Source organism: Megalops cyprinoides, chromosome 17 (genome assembly GCF_013368585.1).
Source record: "Megalops cyprinoides isolate fMegCyp1 chromosome 17, fMegCyp1.pri, whole genome shotgun sequence".
In the NCBI taxonomy this organism is placed as follows: domain Eukaryota; kingdom Metazoa; phylum Chordata; class Actinopteri; order Elopiformes; family Megalopidae; genus Megalops; species Megalops cyprinoides.
Genome location: NC_050599.1, coordinates 24912971 through 24935331, shown reverse-complemented (window position 1 = coordinate 24935331; position 22361 = coordinate 24912971). Strand labels below are relative to the sequence as shown.

The window sequence follows — 22361 nt, the reverse complement described above, 5'->3', positions numbered from 1 at the left end:
CTAAATCACTCATTTCACTGGATAGCAATACATTAATATTTTTCTATATATGATATTTTAATGTACAACAATAATACGTTAATGAATTACTAGTAGCTTAAGTAACATGAGTTTTACACCACAAATATTTTTTAAGAAAATGAAAAATGGAATATGCTGTTTAGAAAAGTATTCAACCTCTTTCACTCCTCAATTCAATTAGGTACACAATGTTACCTTCAGAAGCAACCTATATAGTTGCGTGGTCTATTGTAGTGTATAATAGTTAATAATGATTCAGATGTACTATAAATATACCATAAAGCACAATTCTATCAGAATAAGAAACACTGTGACTACTTCAACTAAAATAAAGTGCATCAGTTAGCTCCTTAGATGGCAACTGTGCGAGCAGACTACCTCTAACATTAGCCGATAATCTCTAACGATCTACGTCACCTAACGTTCCTTCATACAACTCACACCATGGAGCTATAACCAGACACTTTTTAAGTAAGGAATAAACCACGACTGGCGGTGCAGTTCTATGGAAATAAACCACGACAGGGTGGTGTGATGCGGCCCCGCGGCGAAGCCAATATATACCCTTATACCACGGCTAGCCTACTTACCAAAGAAATAATTCAGCGCTCATGTTAAATTAGGCTACTATTTTATTATTTTTGAACAAAATATATATTACAATATGTGCACATCCGCAGAATATAGTCCATTAATATAGCTAGCTTGACACATCCAAACTTAAAAAAAAATATTTAAAAATGTAACTACTATATTAGTCTACATTGAAAACTACTATACTTTACACGTATAGGTTTTGACTTCTGAAACTACGGTAGTCCACTAACTAGACATTTCTGAAGAGAGACCGTGAAGATACGTCACGCCGTGTTGCATGTTGGGACGGGGGCGCCACCTTGTGAGGAACGCGCTGTTTAACTGTGCCTGCTACGGTGGTTACCTGCATAGCCTACCTTTTCTTTTTGGCTGAAAAGTTGTTGAAATCGTTCAAATCTGATGGAGAAGGGGAAAGAGAAAGAAAATGGACCCCACCGGGAGAAACTGAATCGCAATGGCAAGCAACGGTATTTGGGCAAACTAATAACGATAAATAACACAGATAAATATGACTTGGCAACCCAAGGCTGGATTACAGACCCCGATGCACTACCTCGTTTTTGGACTGAGTGCATAAATTTTGCGTGAGTTTAAAAGTTATAAATCCCTAGAAGCTCGTGAAGTTTTGCAGTGGCTGGGTGCAAGATCGGCTAATTCACAAGCCGGCAAACTGCGAGAGCGCAGTCCTTTTTTGGCCCAGTTATTAAACCACACAAAATACAAAACTTTCAAACACATTCGACAGTGTGATTGTTTAACTGAGTCATAGGCAGTGGGTTTGATCAGTCGCATTATTAATTAAAAAAATTTGCTATAATCTTGGACCTCATTCTTACTGCAGCTACCCACGCCATTCGGCGTCTCCTCGTCACCTCCTCAACCTGCTTCCCTTCGTGTTTTTGTCACGTAGGAAAGGCGAAAAAACGAATTCCATTGTCCAGTTTTCTCCCTAAACGATGGTGTGACCTTCTATGACAGTTCTTGATACAGCAGCACTTGACCTACCATGGCGACGTTTTTCAGAATCACGACAGAAAATCAAAACACAGCCAACAACTCACGAGCAGAAAGCCAACTGAATCCTCACAAGATGGCGCGTAAACAAAATTCAACACGACATGACGTCAGCTTCGCACTGTCTTTAGCCAACTACACAGTGGCCGCTTAGCTGGTGAAGTGGATAACGTTACGTTCATGTCCGTCATCTTAAACGTACATATGTGGAAACGGTGACAAGCTACATCGTACTCATTTATTGGAATTAAACTGAACGTTTACATTCATTGTAAAAGTCTCAAAGTCTCCATTCTTGCCAAAAAGGTTACATATTATTTCTGAGAAATTCTCCAATTTAAGTGGAGAATGTTAACTGTAACGTTATCTAATGTTATCACAATGTTGCCGTTATGTTCGGTTGTAAACGGAATCCTCAGTAAAATTGAACGAGCTTGCGTATTAATTTCGAACGGTGATAAGGCCACACTCACTGGAACTACTTCATAGCCGTGCATTATTACCGTGCGTTTACTGGGAAATAATTGCACACCCCTCCAGCCAACCAGAAACGAATATTTAACGAAGCCGTGGTATAAACCTGTTTAAATAAAGCCATTTGAGCCTGTAATTGTGTGTCCTGTCTCTAACAGACAAGTTAGCAAAATCTAACGTTAGAGGGCTAAAAACTGTTTCGGAAAATAATTATTTTATTATTACTATTATTGCTTGAGCACCCCTAAGTCTAAAATCTGCAGCTAGTCTAATACGTCTAATTAGAATTTTAGTCTAATAAGTCTAAAATCGCCAATGGTTTATCCAGTTAGACTCAGAGAACTGATATTCCGATAACCCATCAAACACTTCGTTTGTAGTTCGGTGCTGTAATTAGTAATCTGATCTCTCTTTGCTGAAAACGCTTGCAAAATTAATTTAAAACGGTACCATGTTACTCCATTATTTTCTAATCATGGATGTGATTTACGGGGGACAAGTACGGGGGGCTAGTTTTCCTTCAATGGAGCAACAGGGAATTTCATGGTTTTCCTCATCTGAGGCGAGAGGGCATTCCATGTAAAAATGCAGAATCATTTTCCTTGCACCTCTTTTTCTTTTATTTACAACTGTTCAGTGCTATACATGTTATAGTGTATCATTGGAAGAAAGCTTACTCATTCATTTCATACATTATCTTCCATAATGCATAGAATTAAAGGTTTGGGGTCTAAGATTTGTTTGGCTCTTCTCCAGAGTTCTTATATATCATTACCAATTAATAGGGTGTGGAGCAGTGATTTAATAACTCAGGATGAGATCAGTTGATAGCAGGTTTGGGAAAATACCTCTGTCACCTTTAGGAATGTAAACCATCCCCATACCCATATCGACAAAATATTCATATTGTTCTTTTTGCCCTTACTGTATTCTTGGTACCTTTTTTCATATGATCTGGGAGTGCCCTGAAGTATTTAATTTTTGAAAAATGGTATTAGTTAATACCTGTTTGATTTTGTCTAGAAGCATTCCCTTTTCTCTCAGATTTTTGTTGCCCAATGGTAGTTCTTTAGTAGACTTATCTTTTGGAAAAAAAAAAAAAAAACCTGTGGTTGGCTGGTCTCACTGCAGCTAAATAAATGGTAGCATGCTGTTGGAAGCCCCCACACTCTCTGCTGTTTCAGGAGTGGGCTTTGCCATTAATAGACACAGCACATTTAGAGCTCTCTGTGGCTCACAGGCATGCTGCCAAAACTGGAAACATTCATTTCTGGAGTACAGCTGTTGATAAAATCAAATCACTTTTAAATGCTGTTGACAAGCTGATTTCCATACAGTCAGGCTGGGTAGGGGTTCTTACCCACTTTTCTCTCTTTTTAAATTTAATTGCTTCATTAGTAATATTATGATTATTATAACTTCCACTATCGATTTGATGATGGTCGCTATTATGGGAAGATGTGTGTGTGTGTATGTGTTTGAGCATAGCTGTGTGGGTGTGCTTCTGGGTTTTTGGGTTACATGCACCTGCAGACAAATTTTCACACCTGCACATGCATACACGTCTGAAGTGCATCTACCTTCAGGATATCTACCCCAACCTACTGGTAACCACTGTCCATATCTAAATGGTATCTATGCCGTTTTAGAAACACCTCCTCTCCTGCAATTATGTTTTTGTTTCTGTTTTTGTTTCTTGTAAGAAGTTATTATTTTTAAATAACTCATTATGTAGCCATTAAAGATTAGGATAAAATTTACAAATCTGGCAAACAGTCTGAAATCATTTTGAGTTTCAGCCCTTGTCCAGCCAGCTCAAATGAATATGTTGATTACCTTAATACTGCTGGATTTTACCACACCCAGCCTTTAAATCCTGTCATTATCAGCTCCAGACATCTTAGCAAATCGTGTTGTACACTGAAGCTTACTACACCTTAACCATACCAAAATACACTCAATGACCAGTTTATTAGGTACACCTGTCTAATACTGGGTAGGACCCCCCTTTACCCCTAGAATGGCCTGAATTCTTCGTGGCATGGATTCAACAAGGTGCTGGAAACATTCCTTAGAGATTCTGCTCCATGCTGACATGATAGCATCACGCAGTTGCTGCAGATTTGACGGCTGCACATTCGTGCTGCGAATGTCCCGTTCCACCACATCCCAAAGGTGCTCTACTGGATTGAGATCTGCTGACTGTGGAGGCCATTGGAGTACACTGAACTCATTGTCATGTTCCTGGAACCAGTTTGAGATGACGTGTGCTTTGTGGCATGGTGCATTATCCTGCTGGAAGTAGCCATTAGAAGATGGGTAGACCATGGTCATAAAGGGATGCACATGGTCAACAACAATACTCAGGTAGACTGTGGCATTTAAACAATGCTCAATTGGTATTAAGGTGCCTAATGTGTGCCAAGAAAATGTTCCCCACACCATTACACCACCACCTCCAGTCTGACCCATTGACACAAGGCAGGATGGATCCGTGGATTCATGTTGTTTACGCCAAATTCTGACCCTACCATCTGCATGTTGCAGCAGAAATCGAGATTTGTCAGACCAGGGGATGTTTTTCCAATCGTCTACCATGCAGTTTTGGTGAGCCCGTGCCCACTGTAGCCTCAGTTTCCTGTTCTTAGCCGACAGGAGTGGTACCTGGAGGGGTCTTCTGCTGCTGTAGCCCATCCACCTCAATGTTCGACGTGTTGTATGCTCAGAAATGCTTTTTTGCATAGCACTGTTGCAACGTGTAGTTATTTGGGTTACTGTCGACCTCTGTCATTAACAAGGCGTTTTCGCCCAAGAGAACTGCCGCTCACAGGAAGTTTTTTGTTTTTCACACCATTCTCTATACAGTTTCTGAGATACTCAAACCACCCCGTCTAGCACCAACAATCATCCCACAGTCAAAGTCATGTAAATCAGATTTCCCACCCATTCTGATGTTTGGTCTGAACAGCAACTGAACCTCTTGATTATGTCTTTGTGATTTTAAGCATTGAGTTGCTGCCAGATGATTGGCTGATTAGATATTTGTATAAACAAGCAGGTGCACAGGTGTAAAGTGGTCACTGAGTATAGATTTAAATTACCATGACTGAAATATATGTTACTCCTATCACTTCCATTACTATGAACTGTTTCTGCTTATCCTGCAGATAGTGTGGTCACTGGCAAAGTTTATCATAAAACTTCACCTTTCTAGTTTACCTTTCCGCTGCTGATACGACTGCTGATAATTCCCTGCAACGAAGCAGCTTAGTTATTGGAATTGCCCTGGCATTCCTATTTCATTTGATACAACATTCCAAATTAGGTTTGATCTGAATTATATTATAAATAAGACGGCATGCTGTTGTCAGTTCAGTGTCGTTTTATTTTGTGCCTTGCAATGATAGACACACAAACTGCAAACAGAGCAATAAACAAAAGCTAACATTTCTTACACAGAAGATATCAGTACTGTCGGTATACCTTTAAATCTGTCTTGTTCTCTCTCTCTTTCCCAATTACTTTCTCTCTCCATCAGTCTCCTTATCCTGGATGTTTCCGGACGAAGCCATGTTAGAGCCAAGCACGACGCAGCCAAGAACGACACCCCCAAACGGCATCAACTGCACCCTGCCGTACAGCGAGGACCGCGTTCCGCTGGTGGCCCTGTACAGCATGGTGCTGGTCGTGGGCCTGCCGGCCAACCTGACCACGGTCTACATGACCCTCCTCCAGGTGCGGCGCAAGAACGTGCTGGGCATCTACCTGCTGAGCCTGTCCGTGTGCGACCTGACATACCTGTGCACGCTGCCCCTTTGGGCCGTCTACGTAGCTGGCGGCCACCAGTGGCTGTGGAGCGCGCGTGCCTGCAAGGTGACGGGCTACGTCTTCTTCACCAACATGTACATCAGCATCTTCCTGCTGTGCTGCGTGTCGGTGGACCGCTACGTGGCGGTGGCGTACGCCATGGAGTCGCGCGGCCTGCGGCGGCAGAAGCTGGCGGCCGCCGTCACGTGCGCCATCTGCCTGGTGGTGGCGGCGGGGCACCTGCCCGTCTTCACCATGCAGGAGGGGGACACGGGGACCGGCGACAAGCGGTGCTTCGAGCCGGCCCGGAGCAGCGCCACGGTGACGGGCTTCAACTACGCCCGCTTCCTGGTGGGCTTCCTCATCCCGCTGGGTGTGCTGGCCGTCACCAACCGCGCCGTGCTGGCCAATGTCCAGGCCAGCCCAGGGCTGCGCCCGGGGCAGAAGGCCAAGGTGAAGCTCCTGGCGGCAACTGTCGTCGGCCTGTTCCTCATCTGCTTCGGGCCCTACCATGCCATCCTGCTGCTGCGTGCTGTCATGTACCACCTGGACTCCTCCCCCCAGGCCGAGTGCCGTCTGGTGACCAGCATCTACACGCCCTACACCATCTCCCTGGGGCTGTCCACCATCAACAGTGCCACAAACCCCATCCTCTACGTGCTGGCCAGCGACAACATCCGCAAGGAGATCCGGCAGGTTCTGGGCAGCCTCCACCGGCACTGCACCACCCCACGACCTGGGGGCACGAGCGCCAGCCAGCACAACATGCACAACGCCAGGAACATATCTGACGCAGCGCCCACCCATGGCGATGGGTGAGCTGGGCGCGCCGAAGCCACAAGCAGCCATCTTGGAGGCTTACCAGCCCACACACGGGGAGACCACTGCCACTCTGGGAGATACCATCCTGGAGGCGGGAGGGGGTTTGGAGGACACCCTCCGCTTGCTTGTGAAGAAGTGGTCAACCAGCAGCTGAGAATTGGTCCAGATTTTAATAAAATAAAGATCAAAAAACAATAGTTGATTCCAGACACTTGTGAAACTATCATCAAAAGGAGACAGATACTGACTATTCAGGATGTGGCACACTACCACAGGTTGCTGAGGGAAATGTGTCTGTTATATTTATATGTGATAAATAGGACTTGACAGCTTTCATTGGCTTGGCAAGCATGCCACTGAATATGATATATCCAATTAATGTTGGAAATATTAATATTTAATGATGTCTTCAAGACAGATACCTTTTTTTGTAAATTAAGAGCAATTGCGTGAGCTTATATACCACTGTGTTTAAATTACTTTATAATATGCACCTATACGTTTTTAGATAGACAGGCAGATAGATGCTCCATTAGTCAACCATTTATGACAACAATACTAGATCTGTTATTCTGTACACCACATGTAGAACCATATGTCACCTACAAAGAGTGAAGATTACAAGTAGATAGAGTACTTTACAGGATGTTGATATGTTTTAGCATAGTGTAACACATTAAGAACTAGATACTTCTTCAAAACTAAAGAAAAAAATTCACGGAAAGTTCACAGAAAATGCATGTTCCCCCTTTCAAAAAAGTGTGAATAAATACCCTTCTGCTGTGGGTTATTAGTCTCTCACTTGTTGTATTGGTATCTATCTTTAGCCTCTTTCAGCACCCTCCCACCCACCCTCCAGTTCAGTTTCCTGACCACAATGCCGCACTGCTGCCAGATCTGGACAGGACGGTATGACACCCTAGAGAGGCTCACAGCGTAAATAAAATACGACGGAATGTGAGGCCCGCAACAACTCCATAATGACCACTGTGCTGTTTTACATTCTCACCCTCCATCACCTCCCAGCCCTCAGCAGTCAGCAGCGCTGTCATCCATTTTCACTGGTTTTCATTCACACGTTTCCAAAGAGTTCAGGGAGCAACAATTTCAGTCTTGCGTGGCCTCTGTTGTTCTTCAAGGGTCAGAACGTCTGTGGGCAGCAGAATGCAAGACCCCTGCAGCAGGTGACCAATGGGAATTTTGAATCTGAGTCTGAATTTGAGCTGTTGCACACGGTGGCCACAGAGCAGTCATGTTCACATTCGGGTGGTGGCGAGGCGGTGAAACCAAGACTTGAACATCATCGCACTCCACAGACCCGAGGTGGGCGTAGGTGAGTGTGAAAATTGTCGTCCAATGCATCATGGCTGGGGTCACAAGGCTACAGACAGAGGAAGTCAGCATTTGTCTGTATGGTATATGCATGCATGTGCAAGCATGCATTTCAATGGCTGGGGTAACCACCAGATAGCAGAGGTGACATTTTTTGGTTCTGATAATGACAGATAACCCCCTCAGCATAAAAATATCTTCATAGTAGAGCAGAAGATGTAAAATTCTCACCACAGTGAGGAGGAAAGCACTTTTGAACTGACAGGACATTCTGCTTCAGGTGAAATGTACAGGTAACAATGACATCTTCCTGTGTCACACATCAATGCACCGTTTGTGAGATATACAGATAGATACACTGTGGAGGTGTAGTGAAAGGTCACTGGAGCATGTGTTGTTACACACCGCCTTCATAATGAAGGAGCATAAGAAAATCCACACACCCTCTTGTGCTTCTGATTTTTTAATTTAATGACTAAGGTTTCGGCACAAGCAACACCTTTGGCCATCAAGATCCATCGGTGCCTGCATCAGTACATTGTGTGGTATCAGTTCTTTTCAAAAACAAATTCCAAGCTCTAAATAGTCCTCAATACAAAGCAGTTCTGAGTCCATCCTTCTTTGAAAAAATAATATATGTGAATAATACATGTTAAAATATGACATCCAAAACATGTTGAATATTGAAGAATATTTCCCTATTTTTCAAAATTAGTCAATTATTGCCTCTTTCAAACAATGAATTGGATACCATATACAGTGTTTTATGGTATGCACAGTCTTACATCTATATGTACAATATGTGACATAAGACATATATTTTGACATATATGAGAAAGCCCTCATGGTGATCAGCTGGGTTACAATTTAAGCACTTTGCCTGTCAGATGCTGCTTAATTAGAAATCAAAATAGCCAGCTCAGAGCCATTAGGGCCACACCTTTTTCTAAAAAGTGTATTTGTGCTTAAAAAAACAAGACAAAGAATCACCATGAAAAAGACAGAATTCCTAACAATTGCAGAAACAACATAAGAGTCACATCAGGGGGAAAAAAGACATTGGGCTAAAACCATGACGTCGGGTCTGTCGGCCGTGACTGTGACCTCGGCCAGATTCATGATCAAAATCCTGTGGGGCAAATTAGGCAGATTGCAGGGCTGCGTTTGGCTGGCTGGAGCAGCGCAGACACAGGCGTGGTCAGCTGGTGCGCCTTCCCTCTGTTTTCGCCCCGGGCCTCCTGAATAAGTAATCACGCGAGTGACGGTGCACGCTGTTTAACTGGGCCCCAGTGAATCTTTAAGCAGGGGCGCCTGGCTGCAGCCAACAAGAGCAGCCTGCCGAGCGAGGCACCCCACCACCACCGCCATCTGAGGCCAGGGCACAGTGTCCACACCCTGTTAGCTGAGGGGGGGGGGGGCTTTGTCTTGGACCTGTCAGTTGTAGGACATGTGACCAGATCGCTGTTCAGTTAGCAGGTATTTTCACAACTCACCTGACTTCATTAGCCACGCCCTTCCTGGCTCCTTGTATCTGGGCAGAAAGAGGGGAGGTGGGGACTGGGGGTGGAGAGGAGGGAGAAAACGCCTATCTTTTTCTGTGGTGTCCCCTGCTTTATCTGTAGAATCAGTAGTTGTGCACACTAAGCTCCAATCAACAGCCTCTGGTAATCCTCCAATATACTGGCTAAAGGTGTCCAAGGGATGTGTGGGTGAAAACACTAAGGCCCAAGCCGGCTGTTGAAGCTCACGAGGGTGGTGCTTTCAGTTCAACAAAAGAGGGCACACCCTGGCTGTGGAGAGGGGCACAGTCTCTCTCCGCCTGATTCAGTGCACATCGTGGACATCTCAATGATCCATCTACCTCCACTTTAAAGGACAAAACAATCGCACTCCCTGTTGCCATGGAGCTGCTGATACTGAGCATGAGACAGACAGCCCTGTGGGTGTGGCTGTGTGTGCGTGTGTTGGGTGGGATAAAAAGGAAGGGGGGAAAAGCAAGACGGGGGAGAGGGGGAGCCAGAGAGCGTTGCTACCCGGAGCCACACGTTGTTTTTTCCCAGGATGCACCTCTCCTGCTCTATGGGTGTTTCCATGCAGTAGAACCATATGTACCCCCACTCTAATGGTGAAATAATAGAACAGTCTGAGTTTCAGTGTGTTAGAGCAGGGTATCCAGCTTTGTTGCTGTGGAAATGTCTGATTCTGGCACATTTTTCATTTGGTATGCAGGGCCAGCACTGGGAGTGCTTAGGGTGAGATCCCAGACAGACCTCAGTGCACCCCCAGTTGTCTCCTTATATCCAGATGTCTACATGGTATTTATTTTTTTTTTTTTAAGATATGACTATCTGTGCCCCCCCCCCCCCCCCTCCCAAAGGAAATTTGATCAGATGAGCTGATGTGGCTCCAACAAATAGCTCTGGTAGAACTCATCGTGGTTCTGAGAAAGCGAAACAAACTGGGTCAAATGGGTGATATCACGCTGATCTTTCAGGCATATGTCTCCCCCTTCTGGTTGAAGGAACTAATGACAATTGCAGCGCACATGTGAACGAGCGCTTGCGCCATGTTAGACGCTGTCCACAGAAACCGTACAGTTCTCGTGCACTGTTGGCGTAGTGTAACATCTCCATCTCAAACACTCTGACAAAGGCACAATCTTGAAACACCTGTATGACTCAGAGAAGACAAACAACATGGGTTTGTGTTGTACTCTTTATTCGTTTTATTTATGTATACTTGTATTGGTTTTCATCTGTCTTGACTGGAAAGCACTGGTCCACTTCTGTTGTTTTTAAATGTGCTATATAAATAAAAGTGACTTGACTTGACTTGAATGTGCTGTTATCTTTAGTTTCATTTTGCACATATATGCAGGATCCTCCGAAGAGGGGAAGCAGGGAACTTGGAGACTTTTAGCTCATTTACTGCAACCTCTGTGCTCTGAGCTCCATTTGAGTCACATTTGTGAGGGGCTACATTCTGAAAATCAACATCTGCAATGCTGCAGTTTGGGAGGGCAGTCTTTTTAGGGTGTCATACAGAAATAATGACAATGGTCCTGGTTTGTGACCCCCTTCCTCTGGATTATCTAACCAAATTTGAACACAAATAACTCTGATACCATGTCATTAGGCCAAACAATAAATGACCCAACAAACATTTTGCACGTTCTTTCTTATCTGCTTCTTGCTCTGTTTCCTCTCTGTCTTACTTTCTATGAACCCTTTACTACCCTTAATACTTCTCAGCATTGGTCTAGCCTGTATAGACCTGCTCATTGTAGCCTGTTACAAAGCACTGTGGGTACTGATCATGATATCTACCAAAGAAGTGACAGTAACATCACAATATTCCATTGCAGGACTGAGGAGCTGTCAGTTTAAACAAATGAAGATATCCAGTATAGTGTGCATTTATGTTCATCAAACTGGTCTTTCAAATTAAAGGGTTCTTAACGATTTAGAGGTATATAATATGGGCAAAAAGCCCAAATCTTTCACCCCTGGTTTGTTTTATTTATTTCATCGTATTGAGCCAACAGCTCTTATCTGTTCATTGCAGACATTTACAAGTTTGGCTTCTCATGGGTAATATCACACACACAGCCACCAACGATGTAAAACTAAACCACAATATCTGATCAGAGAATTTTGGTCTTCTACCAATCCAACCAGAAATGAGTTCATGTAAACATTCTCAGTCTGATTAATTAATGCAGTACAGCAGCAATTATGCAGCATTTCATCATATTTGGCTAATAGGTACATCAGACCATTGTAGCCAGGTACAAATATGGTGCCTTTTCAAAGCCAGGCCCAAGTTTCTGAACAGAATATAAGAGACAGTTGGAGGCACTTGTTTGGATGAGTGCCTCTTTGGTCTGTGTGAGCTAATATGGGCATATTTGATGGTTGTAAGATGACATCATATTGGCATCATTATTAATTTGCTAAGTTTGTCATGCAACCATGTATGCATTGATGTATGGTGAATATATGATTTCTACCTGTGAATAACTTGCTTTGACTGTATGCTGAAAGCATTTTTGTTACAGACTTAAATCACATCAATCAATATACAATAATGAGATGACTCTAGCAGTTATGGTTATGGTGGCTCATTAGCTACATTGAGAAAACTTGTTTTCCCCCACTGTTTTGCAGGGTCAAAGGTCTCCTACCCCAGTTCTCTGGCTTCTAAACAAACACGGAAAAGACTTTATAATAGAGAGGCACAGAAGATGATTGGACAGGGTTTTCTGCCCTTGACTATACCTTGAGTTCAAGGTATATCTGAGTATTGTTAGTTGTTGACATTTGCCCGGGTAGCAATGGCACACCACAGATTCAATCTGCCCTGTTCAGTCAGCAGGCCTATCATATCAGATAGTATTAGTTGGAGAAGGGAACCCTTTGGGGAATTTTGATTTAGCATTTCCCTGAATTGCTATCCTTCAAATCATTTTGAACAATATGGAAAATTTACACATCTTCGGAAGACTTAATATAATGTGGCTTAAACATCCAGCATCAACAATGGATAAAACTATTGCTTGGCTCTGACAAAAAAGTAATCTGTGTTGAAATGATAAAATTCTGACATAGTGTATACATATTGAGATTAATTTTGTGAACACAAACTTAATGTAATATATGTTGAAATATACAGTATTTAAGTGATACAAAACCAAACTGCCATTTCATACATTGGTTACGATGCTGACAGAGCACAATATATGAGAAGAAAATGTAACTTGAAAATGTAACTGACTTTTTCATTTCAGAATAGAGGAGTGGTGGATTTTGAGGGAGAACATTATGGAGTGGATGACATTAGCCTTGCACGTGTTACCACCTTCCCTAAAAACACTTTTAACTTAGTTCACTCGGAGCATAGAGAGTAACACCAGAAATGAAAAGTAGTGTGGAACATGACTAAGCATCAGAGGTGTCTTGTTCACTGTTGACTGTAAGGTATGACTCACTGTGAACTCGTCTTGGGCCCTGAGAGAGGGAATATAATGCACGCAGGTCTAACCCAGGCAAGCCTGTTAGACAAGTCTGGCCTGATCTTGGTATGCAAAAATGGGGATGAACCAATAACTGCTGGGAACTATGAGCCACAGCAATTGGAGTGGCCCTAGCTAGCCCCAGGTTCAGAATAGCATTGTCACCATTTATTGGCACTTTTCCTAAAGTGTGAAGATCCCAGTTGCTTTGCCTCTGAGGAATTTTGGTCAGGGTAATTTGTGGCTGCAGACTACAGTTGACTCCGTCAGCCAAAGTTAGCAATAGAAATGGCTTTTCTGAAACTTGCCATTAATTTGTAATATTGTACCCCTCATAATTTCAAACATTCCATGAGAGAATGCAATGAGATTTAGGAATTTCTTATGTCAAAGAAAGTTTGAAAATGTGAAACTTGAAAATGTATCCAGAGGTGTGGGTTTGCTCTTGAGCTAGGTAGCTCAGCTGAACTGTTCCAGCAGACATCCAGCTGTGTAACTGGATACTGTGTAAAACATATAATCCATGAAAGTCACACGTGGACAGGATGTCTGCTTAGCATGTAAATTATGTAATATACAGATTGGATATCCCTAGTGCTGTTTGAAATAAATCAGTATAATTGAAACATTTACCATGATGTTGGTATGATCAATATCTTTCCTTTAGTTGGCACCCTTACCAAGCGTGACTTACAGATTTTCCCATGGTACCTGGTTGAATAGTTAGATACTACACTCACCCACTGAGGTTAAATGTCTTGGTACTTAAGGGTACAAGGGTGCAGCAGTAACTCTGAGAGTCGCACCTGTAGCATTCAGGTCAGCCTAGTTCTCCATTAAAGCATTACTTAAGATGGACCTTGTTTAGATGCAACATCAGCACAGATGCTCAATCAGGTTGGCTCCCCTTCTCAGACAAACACTCCACACTGTCTGTGCAAACCAGAAAACCACATCTCTACTCTAACACTGCGGGGGGAGTACACTTTGATTTCAGCATTGGGTGTGCAACTCTTTAGAACTGTTGTACCCTGCACTTGGTTCGGTCTACAAGGCTATCGTACTTGCTTTGCCTCAAAAATACATTATTTTTGCTTACATAGGTTATAATCTTAACATGTTATTCATTTAGCCGAATACCTACTTTACTGACCACTGATGGTGATATCAGTACAACTTCACAAGACAGTGTTCTGTAGGAGTTCTGTTCAGTAGTCTAACTAATAAAGCAGGTTACAGCACAGGCATTGCTCATGTCACCGGCTGTCACTCAACACAGAAGTTACGAAATATCCCAACATATAAGTTGGGTAGCCCTATAAGCGGGACACTGAGGAGCCCCTTATGCAAGCTGCCGGGGGGAGGGGAGTTGGTGGCTTGGGATCCCATCTGGGTGGCTGTCACTGTGCTTTGTGTGAGTTAGCAGGCAAGGACAGGACATATGTCGGGGTGGGGTGGGGGTGTGTTACGCAAACACTAAAAACTCACTACACAGCTTGATTTGGGCCAAGTTCGGAGTCTCGGCCTCCTGGTACTTTGGAGAACCTGCTGGACAGTTTTGCAGGCTACACTAAATGAGCATGAGGTTTCAGATGGTGAACACTTAATTTCTGACAGAACTACTGCCTGCAGGGTGGAGGTGTGCAGCCTCAACTCCAGAGCAAAGAATCATAGGGAATCTTTTGTGCCCTTGAGAAAAGGCACACATCTCAATTGCTCTAAGTAAATAAGTTGAAAATTCTTGCTGTGCAACCTGCACATTGTGTATGACATTTAAAAATACATGTAAACTGTTAGGGGGAAATTTCTAGGACCTGTACTTGATAAATTACTTGTGCATCCATTCCTTGTAGAAATAGAGGCTACAGCCTTAAAAATCATTCCCAAATGGAACGGTGATGTTGCTGTGAGCTGGACTGTTGCAGTCACTAACATGTGGTGATTTTTATTTTCACACCCCTGCTGTTATCGGTAAGAATTTAATCGCTTGTGACCATACTTTTTTGAACACCGTTTCTGCATCAGTGTTTTTGCAACATTCCTCAGCACTTGGACAACCTATCTTTCATTTTTTATACGATAGGATATTTGGGTGCTACCTCTGAGATGGTCAATCTATGCTGTACTGGCTATACATTGCATTTGATTTATGTGACTTGTAGCAAAACATTGACGATTATGGTTAAACTGCAAAAATAAATGTAGGTATTTTACTTTATACAATCATCCAAATGACAGCTGCCACTTTTCTGGCGAGTGTCACTGCCAGTAACTAATTTCACTGTCTGTTCTATTGCAGCAGTAACTGCTAGTGTTTTAAATTTAGGTTCAGCGTGCTTCGAGTGCAACGTATTAGTCGCAAAAAAGCAGCAAAAAAACAAAGCGCATATTGTGCCACTGTCTGAAACCCTTGGCTGGAATCTCTTGTTACTTCTATGTGGCTTTTGTTCCCCGGTTCAAGCGACGGTCTGTCGATCAAGACGCTAGTGTCCGCCCACTTCACCCTTCCTGCCGCAGCTGGGCGCTTGATAGCCGTGCTCCGACTGCAATCAGTTTCGGGGACGCACAGAGAACTGTACCTTTAATACTTTCAACCTACCCACGAAGAGCTTATGACCGCCTCCAGTAGAGAATAATATAATCAAAGGGTAAGTACCTACCAAAGTACTCTGGGCTTTGTTGTTTTTCTACTTCTCTCTGTAAGTTAACCACTTTAATATGTCTTAATTTTAACAAAACTCCTTTCGCAGAGAAAGGACTCGGGTGAGCGCTCGGTATCGGAACACTCAAGCGTTCAATGCGGAAGTGCACGGGTGGTTATTTTTCCTCGGTCTGGTGGATCATGGGTAATTGACACGTTTAAATGGTTTAACATTTAAGTGATTTAACAGCCGAGCTGGTTAATTCGTCTCCCTTGTAGCGGTCGTTTAATACAGTGCTTAAAAGTTGTGCGAGGGTGACTTAGCGAGCCAGCCAATTCAAAATGGCTTCCCCTCCTTGTTGTTTTCGCCTTCGCTCCGCAGGTCTTTCCTTCTGCTTTTGTGCAGGGGAACAAAGCAGCGGGTCCAGGCAAGACGTTTGGGTCCAGTTGGCAGAAATAGTCCGCCCGCTATTGCTTTGAACGAGTCATCGACTAACTCGCTTCATTTGTACAGTACGTTGTTTAAAGTATTTGTTCAATCCGAAGACTTTTAAACCGGGAGGGGAATAATGACAACGTCAGCGCTGTGGGGGAGGGAAATGTGCATCTGGGTGGAGCTTGTGTGTTTTTGGGAGGGAGACGGGGAGGGAGGGTGATCAAGTTGAAGGGCTCGTATTTTTTTGTATGGCAGTAATAAAGCATGCCACTTTAACAGGCTCAGGGGCTGGCACTGCGACGGGATGGGGCATTTTAAATTTCAGAAGCGGGTTTTGCGAAAGGGGTTGGAACATCGTTTTGTACCTCACATGTAAAGCGGTGAAAGGGTACATTTAAACATGAAGTTAACCGAAGGTTTTTCCCCAGTTCTTTCTCTCCACAGCATTTCAAGTGCCAAATATGATTTCTTCATTCTGTCTAGTTGCTTTCATGAGTTTTGTATTCCACTGACCGCAGTTAGCAAGCCATAACACCACTGATATAGCTAATACGATTGCTGCAGCGATTTAGTAGCTGTATAAATTTCCTCAACATTTTATAAATGTATTTCTCATTTACTGCGGTGTTGACTTGTTTAAGGTTCATAATGCCCTGTTAGCCCCCCCCCCCCCCCCCCCCCCAACTTCCGCTTTTTAACCTTTAACTGCGACTGCAAAGTTGAAATTTTATTAGCTGAAATTTTATCCCTTTCGTTGTTCTTTTTCTTTTTTTTTTCTAAAAAAAAAAAAAAATCTGCGCAGGATACATAAAGCAGGACAGTGGTATAGTTTGGGTCGTGGTTGTTTTTTGAAACGCACGGGGGTCTTTCCGAAGTCTCATTGTTGCAAACTATAAGAAGAGATTAATTAAATTCCCCTCCATTCTCACAATCTTTCATTTCAGTTTTTAGATCCGCATAATCAAAGGCGCAAAGATTTGACAGGTTTCAGTGCAGAGACAGCACTGCTGAATAGAGCTAAATGGGTAGTAAACATACAGATGAGCATTATTTATGTCAATCGAAGGAAGACCCTGCATTGACGAGTGAGGGTTCCACAATGGTGCCGCGCCGTGAATCAAGTTGAAAACCTGTACACCACTGGAAGAGGGAGAGGATTGTTGTATGTCTAATTCGACCGCTCTCTTCAGTTTCAGAGTTACGGCAGACGCAAGCGTGTTTGTGGGGCTGAATGGGCGGGCGGGGAGGCGGTGTTAATTACAACACTTTTTTTTCATAAATGATCGCTTAACGTTTTCCATTTCACTAATCGCCTTACGCTGTCACTAATCGCCTGCATGATACGGTATTCATGCAGTTAAAGCCCATCTCATACAGTGGTGGTTATAGTTTGCAGTGCTGTTGCAGCAAACATGTCCGCTTGGGCTCTGACCTGGCGCTACTGTGCTGCGGTGTCACACGTGTGTCAGGTAGGACAAACCCCACGCCTTCATCCCGACTCTCCCATGCCTAGTGTATCAACGTTCAGTGTGGTGCCCTTAGATAACAGACGAGGTTCAATACTCTTCCGTGGTCCTGCTAGCTTTTAAAGAGGAATATCACCATTACAGAAAAGTCCTGTCTCATAATTGATTTTTATATTTGATTTGTGTATTTTTACTCTGTTTGTTGGATTAATAACATAATGACGCACAGGTAAAAAGAAATGTACATGGAAATATTACATTAGGGGAATTGTACAGATTTACACTTAGAAGTCCTGTTATTTGATGTTGACTGAAGATCTCTGACACATACACACATTCAGACAGGTGCAGAGTAAGTGTGGACATTTTGTGGTTTGACATGCTGGTTACTTTGATGTGTTCTTTCTAATCAAGCTGCATGTTTGTGGCTCTTTGGCTCCAGCAGACCCTGTTGGTTGGCATTGCACCTGGAGGTACTCTGTCCATTGCTAGATGTATGTACAGTACTGTGTGTTAACGGCTTCGGCCTGTCACTGTTCAGCACGGAACTACATACGGCAATATCAGTAAATCAGAAATGCCTTAGAGGGGGTGGAGTGTGTCTGCTTTTTCTATTAAATGTGCCAGCCATTCACGTGAATTTGGCCAAAGAATATGGTCCACATTTTACTTCTTTCTTATTCCAGATCAGGGTAAACCTACACTGTGAACCTGTACATTGAACTTTTCAGAGTCAAATTTCCCGGGTTCTTCAGGTCTGTATCTCATATTTGTGGTTCTAGGGACTTAATGTGTGCAACTATTTGTTTCAGATGGACTCCTGGTTGATTGGGCTTGGTTGCTAATTGAATACTGATCTGGAAATGATATCTGTTGACAGCTATCTGTTGTAGTTCCTTCAGGAAAGGAATAGGCTGTTGGAATGTATTTGTGCCAAAGGAGAGATATGAGCCAAGGCATTTCATCAGTGTATTTCAGTTGATTTGAGCCCATTAGATAGAGGGCTTACACAGATTAGTATTAAGTGAAGTTTATGAAGATTATTGCTTCCATTAACTGTTTCAGGACCTGGAAAATTAGTAGCACCATTAATCAAGTAGAAGTGTCCATGTCTGTTTTAAAGGTTGGATGAGAACATATCAGATACTTTCCCCTAACTTATTACTGTAAACACATCTTGTAGTAACTAATCTCAAACATAAAGAAGAGAGCTGCAGCTGATGGCAAATTCAGATTAATGGGTCAGTCAAAGCTAATTGATGAAGAGTTCAGCTAGATCAAAGCCTAGCATTCGTAGCAGGCTCTGATGGATTAACATGTCAATCAAGGGTTAAATGCCTGGCCAGTTTAAATAACCTGTCATTGGCATTGGTGTAGTACAACACCCATAAAGGACACTTTTGAGAATTAATGCGACTGTTATGAAGCACATTTGTGCTTTGTAAGGCATGTGTCTGAGGTGTTGGAGAAGCGTGACTGCCGAAGCTCAGTCTCAGGACTGTAAAAATAGCAGCCTTGTCTTACATCCCTGTTGTGTGTTCGAGAAACATGCGCAAATGTTCAGCATCCCGGTAGCTAACAGGTCGGTTGTTTTCGCTTGCCGTCCCTGCACGACAAAACCTATGACGAATCTTTGAAGGAGGAAGGGGGGGAATTAGGAGGGGAAAAAATGGCACAGCTCTAAGCACTTGAATGAGATTTGAGAGAGACACACTGTCACTGGTTACACTCTGTACTTTTCCGTGGGTCGGGAAGGGGGGGGGGGGGGGGCTGATGAAAGTGTGGTTGTTCCGTTCACCAGGAGCCGCATGTCTGGCTGGCCTGACAGAGGCAGAGAGAGCTCAGAGAAAGAGCTGTTTGTCACTAGGACAAAAAGCCCTGGAGCGCTCTACGATCGGGAGGAAACTGCTATGTTAATGCCTGTGCTGACCGACAGGACAGGTAGAGCACTGCAACTTTCAGAAAAAAAACAAACATCAATGTATGGATTAAATGTGTGGATATATAATGCAGATTTTTGTATGTTACAGATTTGATGACAATATATATAACATATCCCTGTCTCTCTCTCTCTCTCTCTATATATATATATATATATATATATATATATATATATATATATATATGTGTGTTTGTGTGTGTGTGTGTGTGTACATAGTATACTTTTACAGATGATAGTATGTCTTCTATTTTATGTATGCTGTTAATTGCAAAATCATTCTCAAAGCTGTAGAGCGCTCAATAATATCATCATTCAGTAATAATTATTGTACCAGTAGTGAATAATCTAATAAACTAAAGTGCATTGTTTTCTCTGTGTTTCTTTGTGTGGCTGTTATCTCTTCCTTTGTCTGACACATGCACAGACGCATTCTTACCTCTCCTCCTCATGGTTCCCCCCCCGGCAGGACAAGCATGTTTGCAAAGGGCACCAAGCGCAAGCTATCAGACGGCGGTGAGGAGGCGGCGGCGGCGGCAGCGGAGGAGGCGGCGGCCGGCGCCAGGACGACCGCATCCTACAACCTGCAGCGCCAGTGCCTGCTGGACATGTCCCTGATCAAGCTGCAGCTGTGCCACATGCTGGTGGAGCCCAACCTGTGCCGCTCGGTGCTCATCGCCAACACGGTGCGGCAGATCCAGGAGGAGATGACGCGCGACGGCAGCTGGCAGGCCATGACCGAGGCCTTCAGCGCCGGCCAGAGCCCGCCGGAGCGGCTGGTGGCGTCCGAGGTGCTGTGCCGGCCGTCGCCCCCGCCACGTGAGCACGGGGACGCGGGCCCGGAGCCCTTCCCGGCCTCCGGGTACGGAGGCTGCCGCCCACAGGGGGCGGCGCTGACAGCAGGGGGCGAGGATGCGTTGTGCCCGGTCGCCGTGGAGACGGGCACCACAGACCCCTGCTGGGAAAAGGGGGAGGGCCCCGAGGCGATCCCGGGGGACGACGGTGTCGACGAGGCAGTTTTCGGCCGAGGAGCGGGAGAGGGGCGGGAGGATGAGGAGTCCACAGGGGGTGCGAAGGCAATGGAGCAGGTGTACGGGACGTTTGAGATCAAGAGCCCTGCCCCCAGCCCGGATCCGGCTCTGGAGGAGCTGTTTTCAGATGTGGACGCCTCTTACTATGACCTGGACACCATGCTGACAGGCATGCAGGGCGCATCCAAGATGGGGCCCTATGACCTGCTGGAGAACCTGTCCTCTCACGGCCCCTCCTCCATGGCCACCAACGCCAGTTGTCGACCCGACCTCAACGAACTGGACCACATAATGGAGATCATTGTGGGCTCGTAAACGAGGAACGGAAGACTTTTTTAAACAGAGACTTATACCTGCGTCCTTACCTTTTTCTGTCCACCAGTGTGTGTGTGTGAGAGAGTGTGTGAGTGTGTGAGGGTGTGAGTGTGTGAGTGTGAGAGTGTGAGAGTGTGTGTGCGTGTTTGGATGGAACGTGAGTTCAGTCAAGGGCTCTTGTGGGATGAGCTGTTGGTTTGTCCAGGGTCCAGACTGAGTGAGCTGACCATTGTAATTTCATTTACATACTTTCTGTATGTCTCTTAATGTCAGCTTCATGTTTGTTGTTTCATTCCTTTGTATATTCATTTTTTTACTCATGGATTGCTTTGGTTTTTTAATTTATTGTTACATTTTAAACACTACATAAATTGTGAACAGAACAAGTATAAGAGAATTGCAGTAAAACCTGCACATATTTTTCTTAAAAAAAATCAAAACTGTATGTATATAAATATATATTTTTACAGCATATAAAGGTTGGGAAATGTAAAGAGTACCTAGTCTTTTTTGGTTTGTATAATGTTTAATATTACAAATATATTACAAAGAAACTGATTATTCAGTCATACGAACAGGTTCAAGCAGTGTCTTCCAAGGGTTTCAAATCTTCACCGTGAACGAGCTGAAAGTCTGAGTCCGTCAGTGTTTCGCCACATCCACACTCTCATGCTGTGTTTGTCCTTCACTATTCACTCAATCCCACGAGTTTCACAGTAGCTGAAGGGCCTGCCACTGCTTAGTTGCACCGTGGGAAGCCATATGTTCTTGTATTTGTACATTTACAAATGAAGAATTTTGGGTCTGGCCCAGTTAAATTATTGCATTTTAATTTATTGTATTTATTAAGTGCAAACACGTCCGATTTCGACTTCGGCTGAAATCGAAGTAGAATCAGCTTTTCATACGTTTCTGTGGTGTTATATGAATATGCATCTTACAGATTTAAATGCCAGCCAGTCCTTGGTTGGTTTTTCCACTTACTATGCAGCAAGCATTCCAAAACACTTTTTGAACAGTATTCAAATAAATTTATCAGATTATTATAGGGATCATTTAAGGTATGTTTTATTACTGAATTGTTTAGGCAGTTGTCTTGCTTCAGTTTAAATAAGAATCTTTTTAAGAAACAATTAAATATTGATCTTTGACATGGCTGAAAGACTACTCAGGCAAAAGTGATCTTTTTTAAATAACCAGTATTATGTAAGTCACCACATTCTCCTTCTCTGATTGATGTCAGTGCAGTTAAATTGACCTTTGTGAGTCAAAACCAGGTTTTTTGGGAATTAATACCTAAAAATACGGTAGACTATATGCATTTTTATATGAATAAAATGTAGCATTTTGTAAATATTTTAATAAAGGGTACAAAATACTTTCAATGTGTCTGTTGTGTTCTGTTTTCCCATATCACTGTAATTTTTTTCCTCGAAAATAAGGGTATTGTCCAAG

The 22361-nt window shown here is 43.5% G+C and overlaps 2 protein-coding genes across 3 annotated transcripts; both read left to right on the top strand.

Annotated features, from left to right (window-relative positions):
• Positions 1 to 5730: 5730 nt before the first annotated feature.
• Positions 5731 to 6775, top strand: LOC118791762 (probable G-protein coupled receptor 132; the record flags this gene model as incomplete). The annotated part of the gene is made up of 1 exon (XM_036549189.1): positions 5731 to 6775. A coding segment is annotated over one exon (1002 nt), but the record flags the coding sequence as incomplete, so codon positions are not given.
• Positions 6776 to 15628: 8853 nt separating this feature from the next.
• On the top strand, positions 15629 to 20968 carry LOC118792707 (cell division cycle-associated protein 4-like). 2 transcript variants are annotated; one of them, XM_036550612.1, is made up of 2 exons: positions 15629 to 15726; positions 20030 to 20968. In XM_036550612.1, the coding sequence occupies exon 2, from the start codon at positions 20037 to 20039 to the stop codon at positions 20904 to 20906; it is 870 nt and encodes a 289-aa protein (XP_036406505.1). In that variant the 5' UTR covers positions 15629 to 15726; positions 20030 to 20036; the 3' UTR covers positions 20907 to 20968. The 2 variants fall into 2 exon arrangements, with proteins under 2 accessions (XP_036406505.1, XP_036406506.1); XM_036550613.1 differs by lacking the exon at positions 15629 to 15726 and adding an exon at positions 19403 to 19562.
• The last annotated feature ends 1393 nt before the right edge of the window (positions 20969 to 22361 follow it).

Excerpts from the sequence above, each read along its gene's own strand:
- LOC118792707 (XM_036550612.1), top strand. The coding sequence starts at position 20,037 with ATGTTTGCAAAGGGCACCAAGCGCAAGCTATCAGACGGCGGTGAGGAG.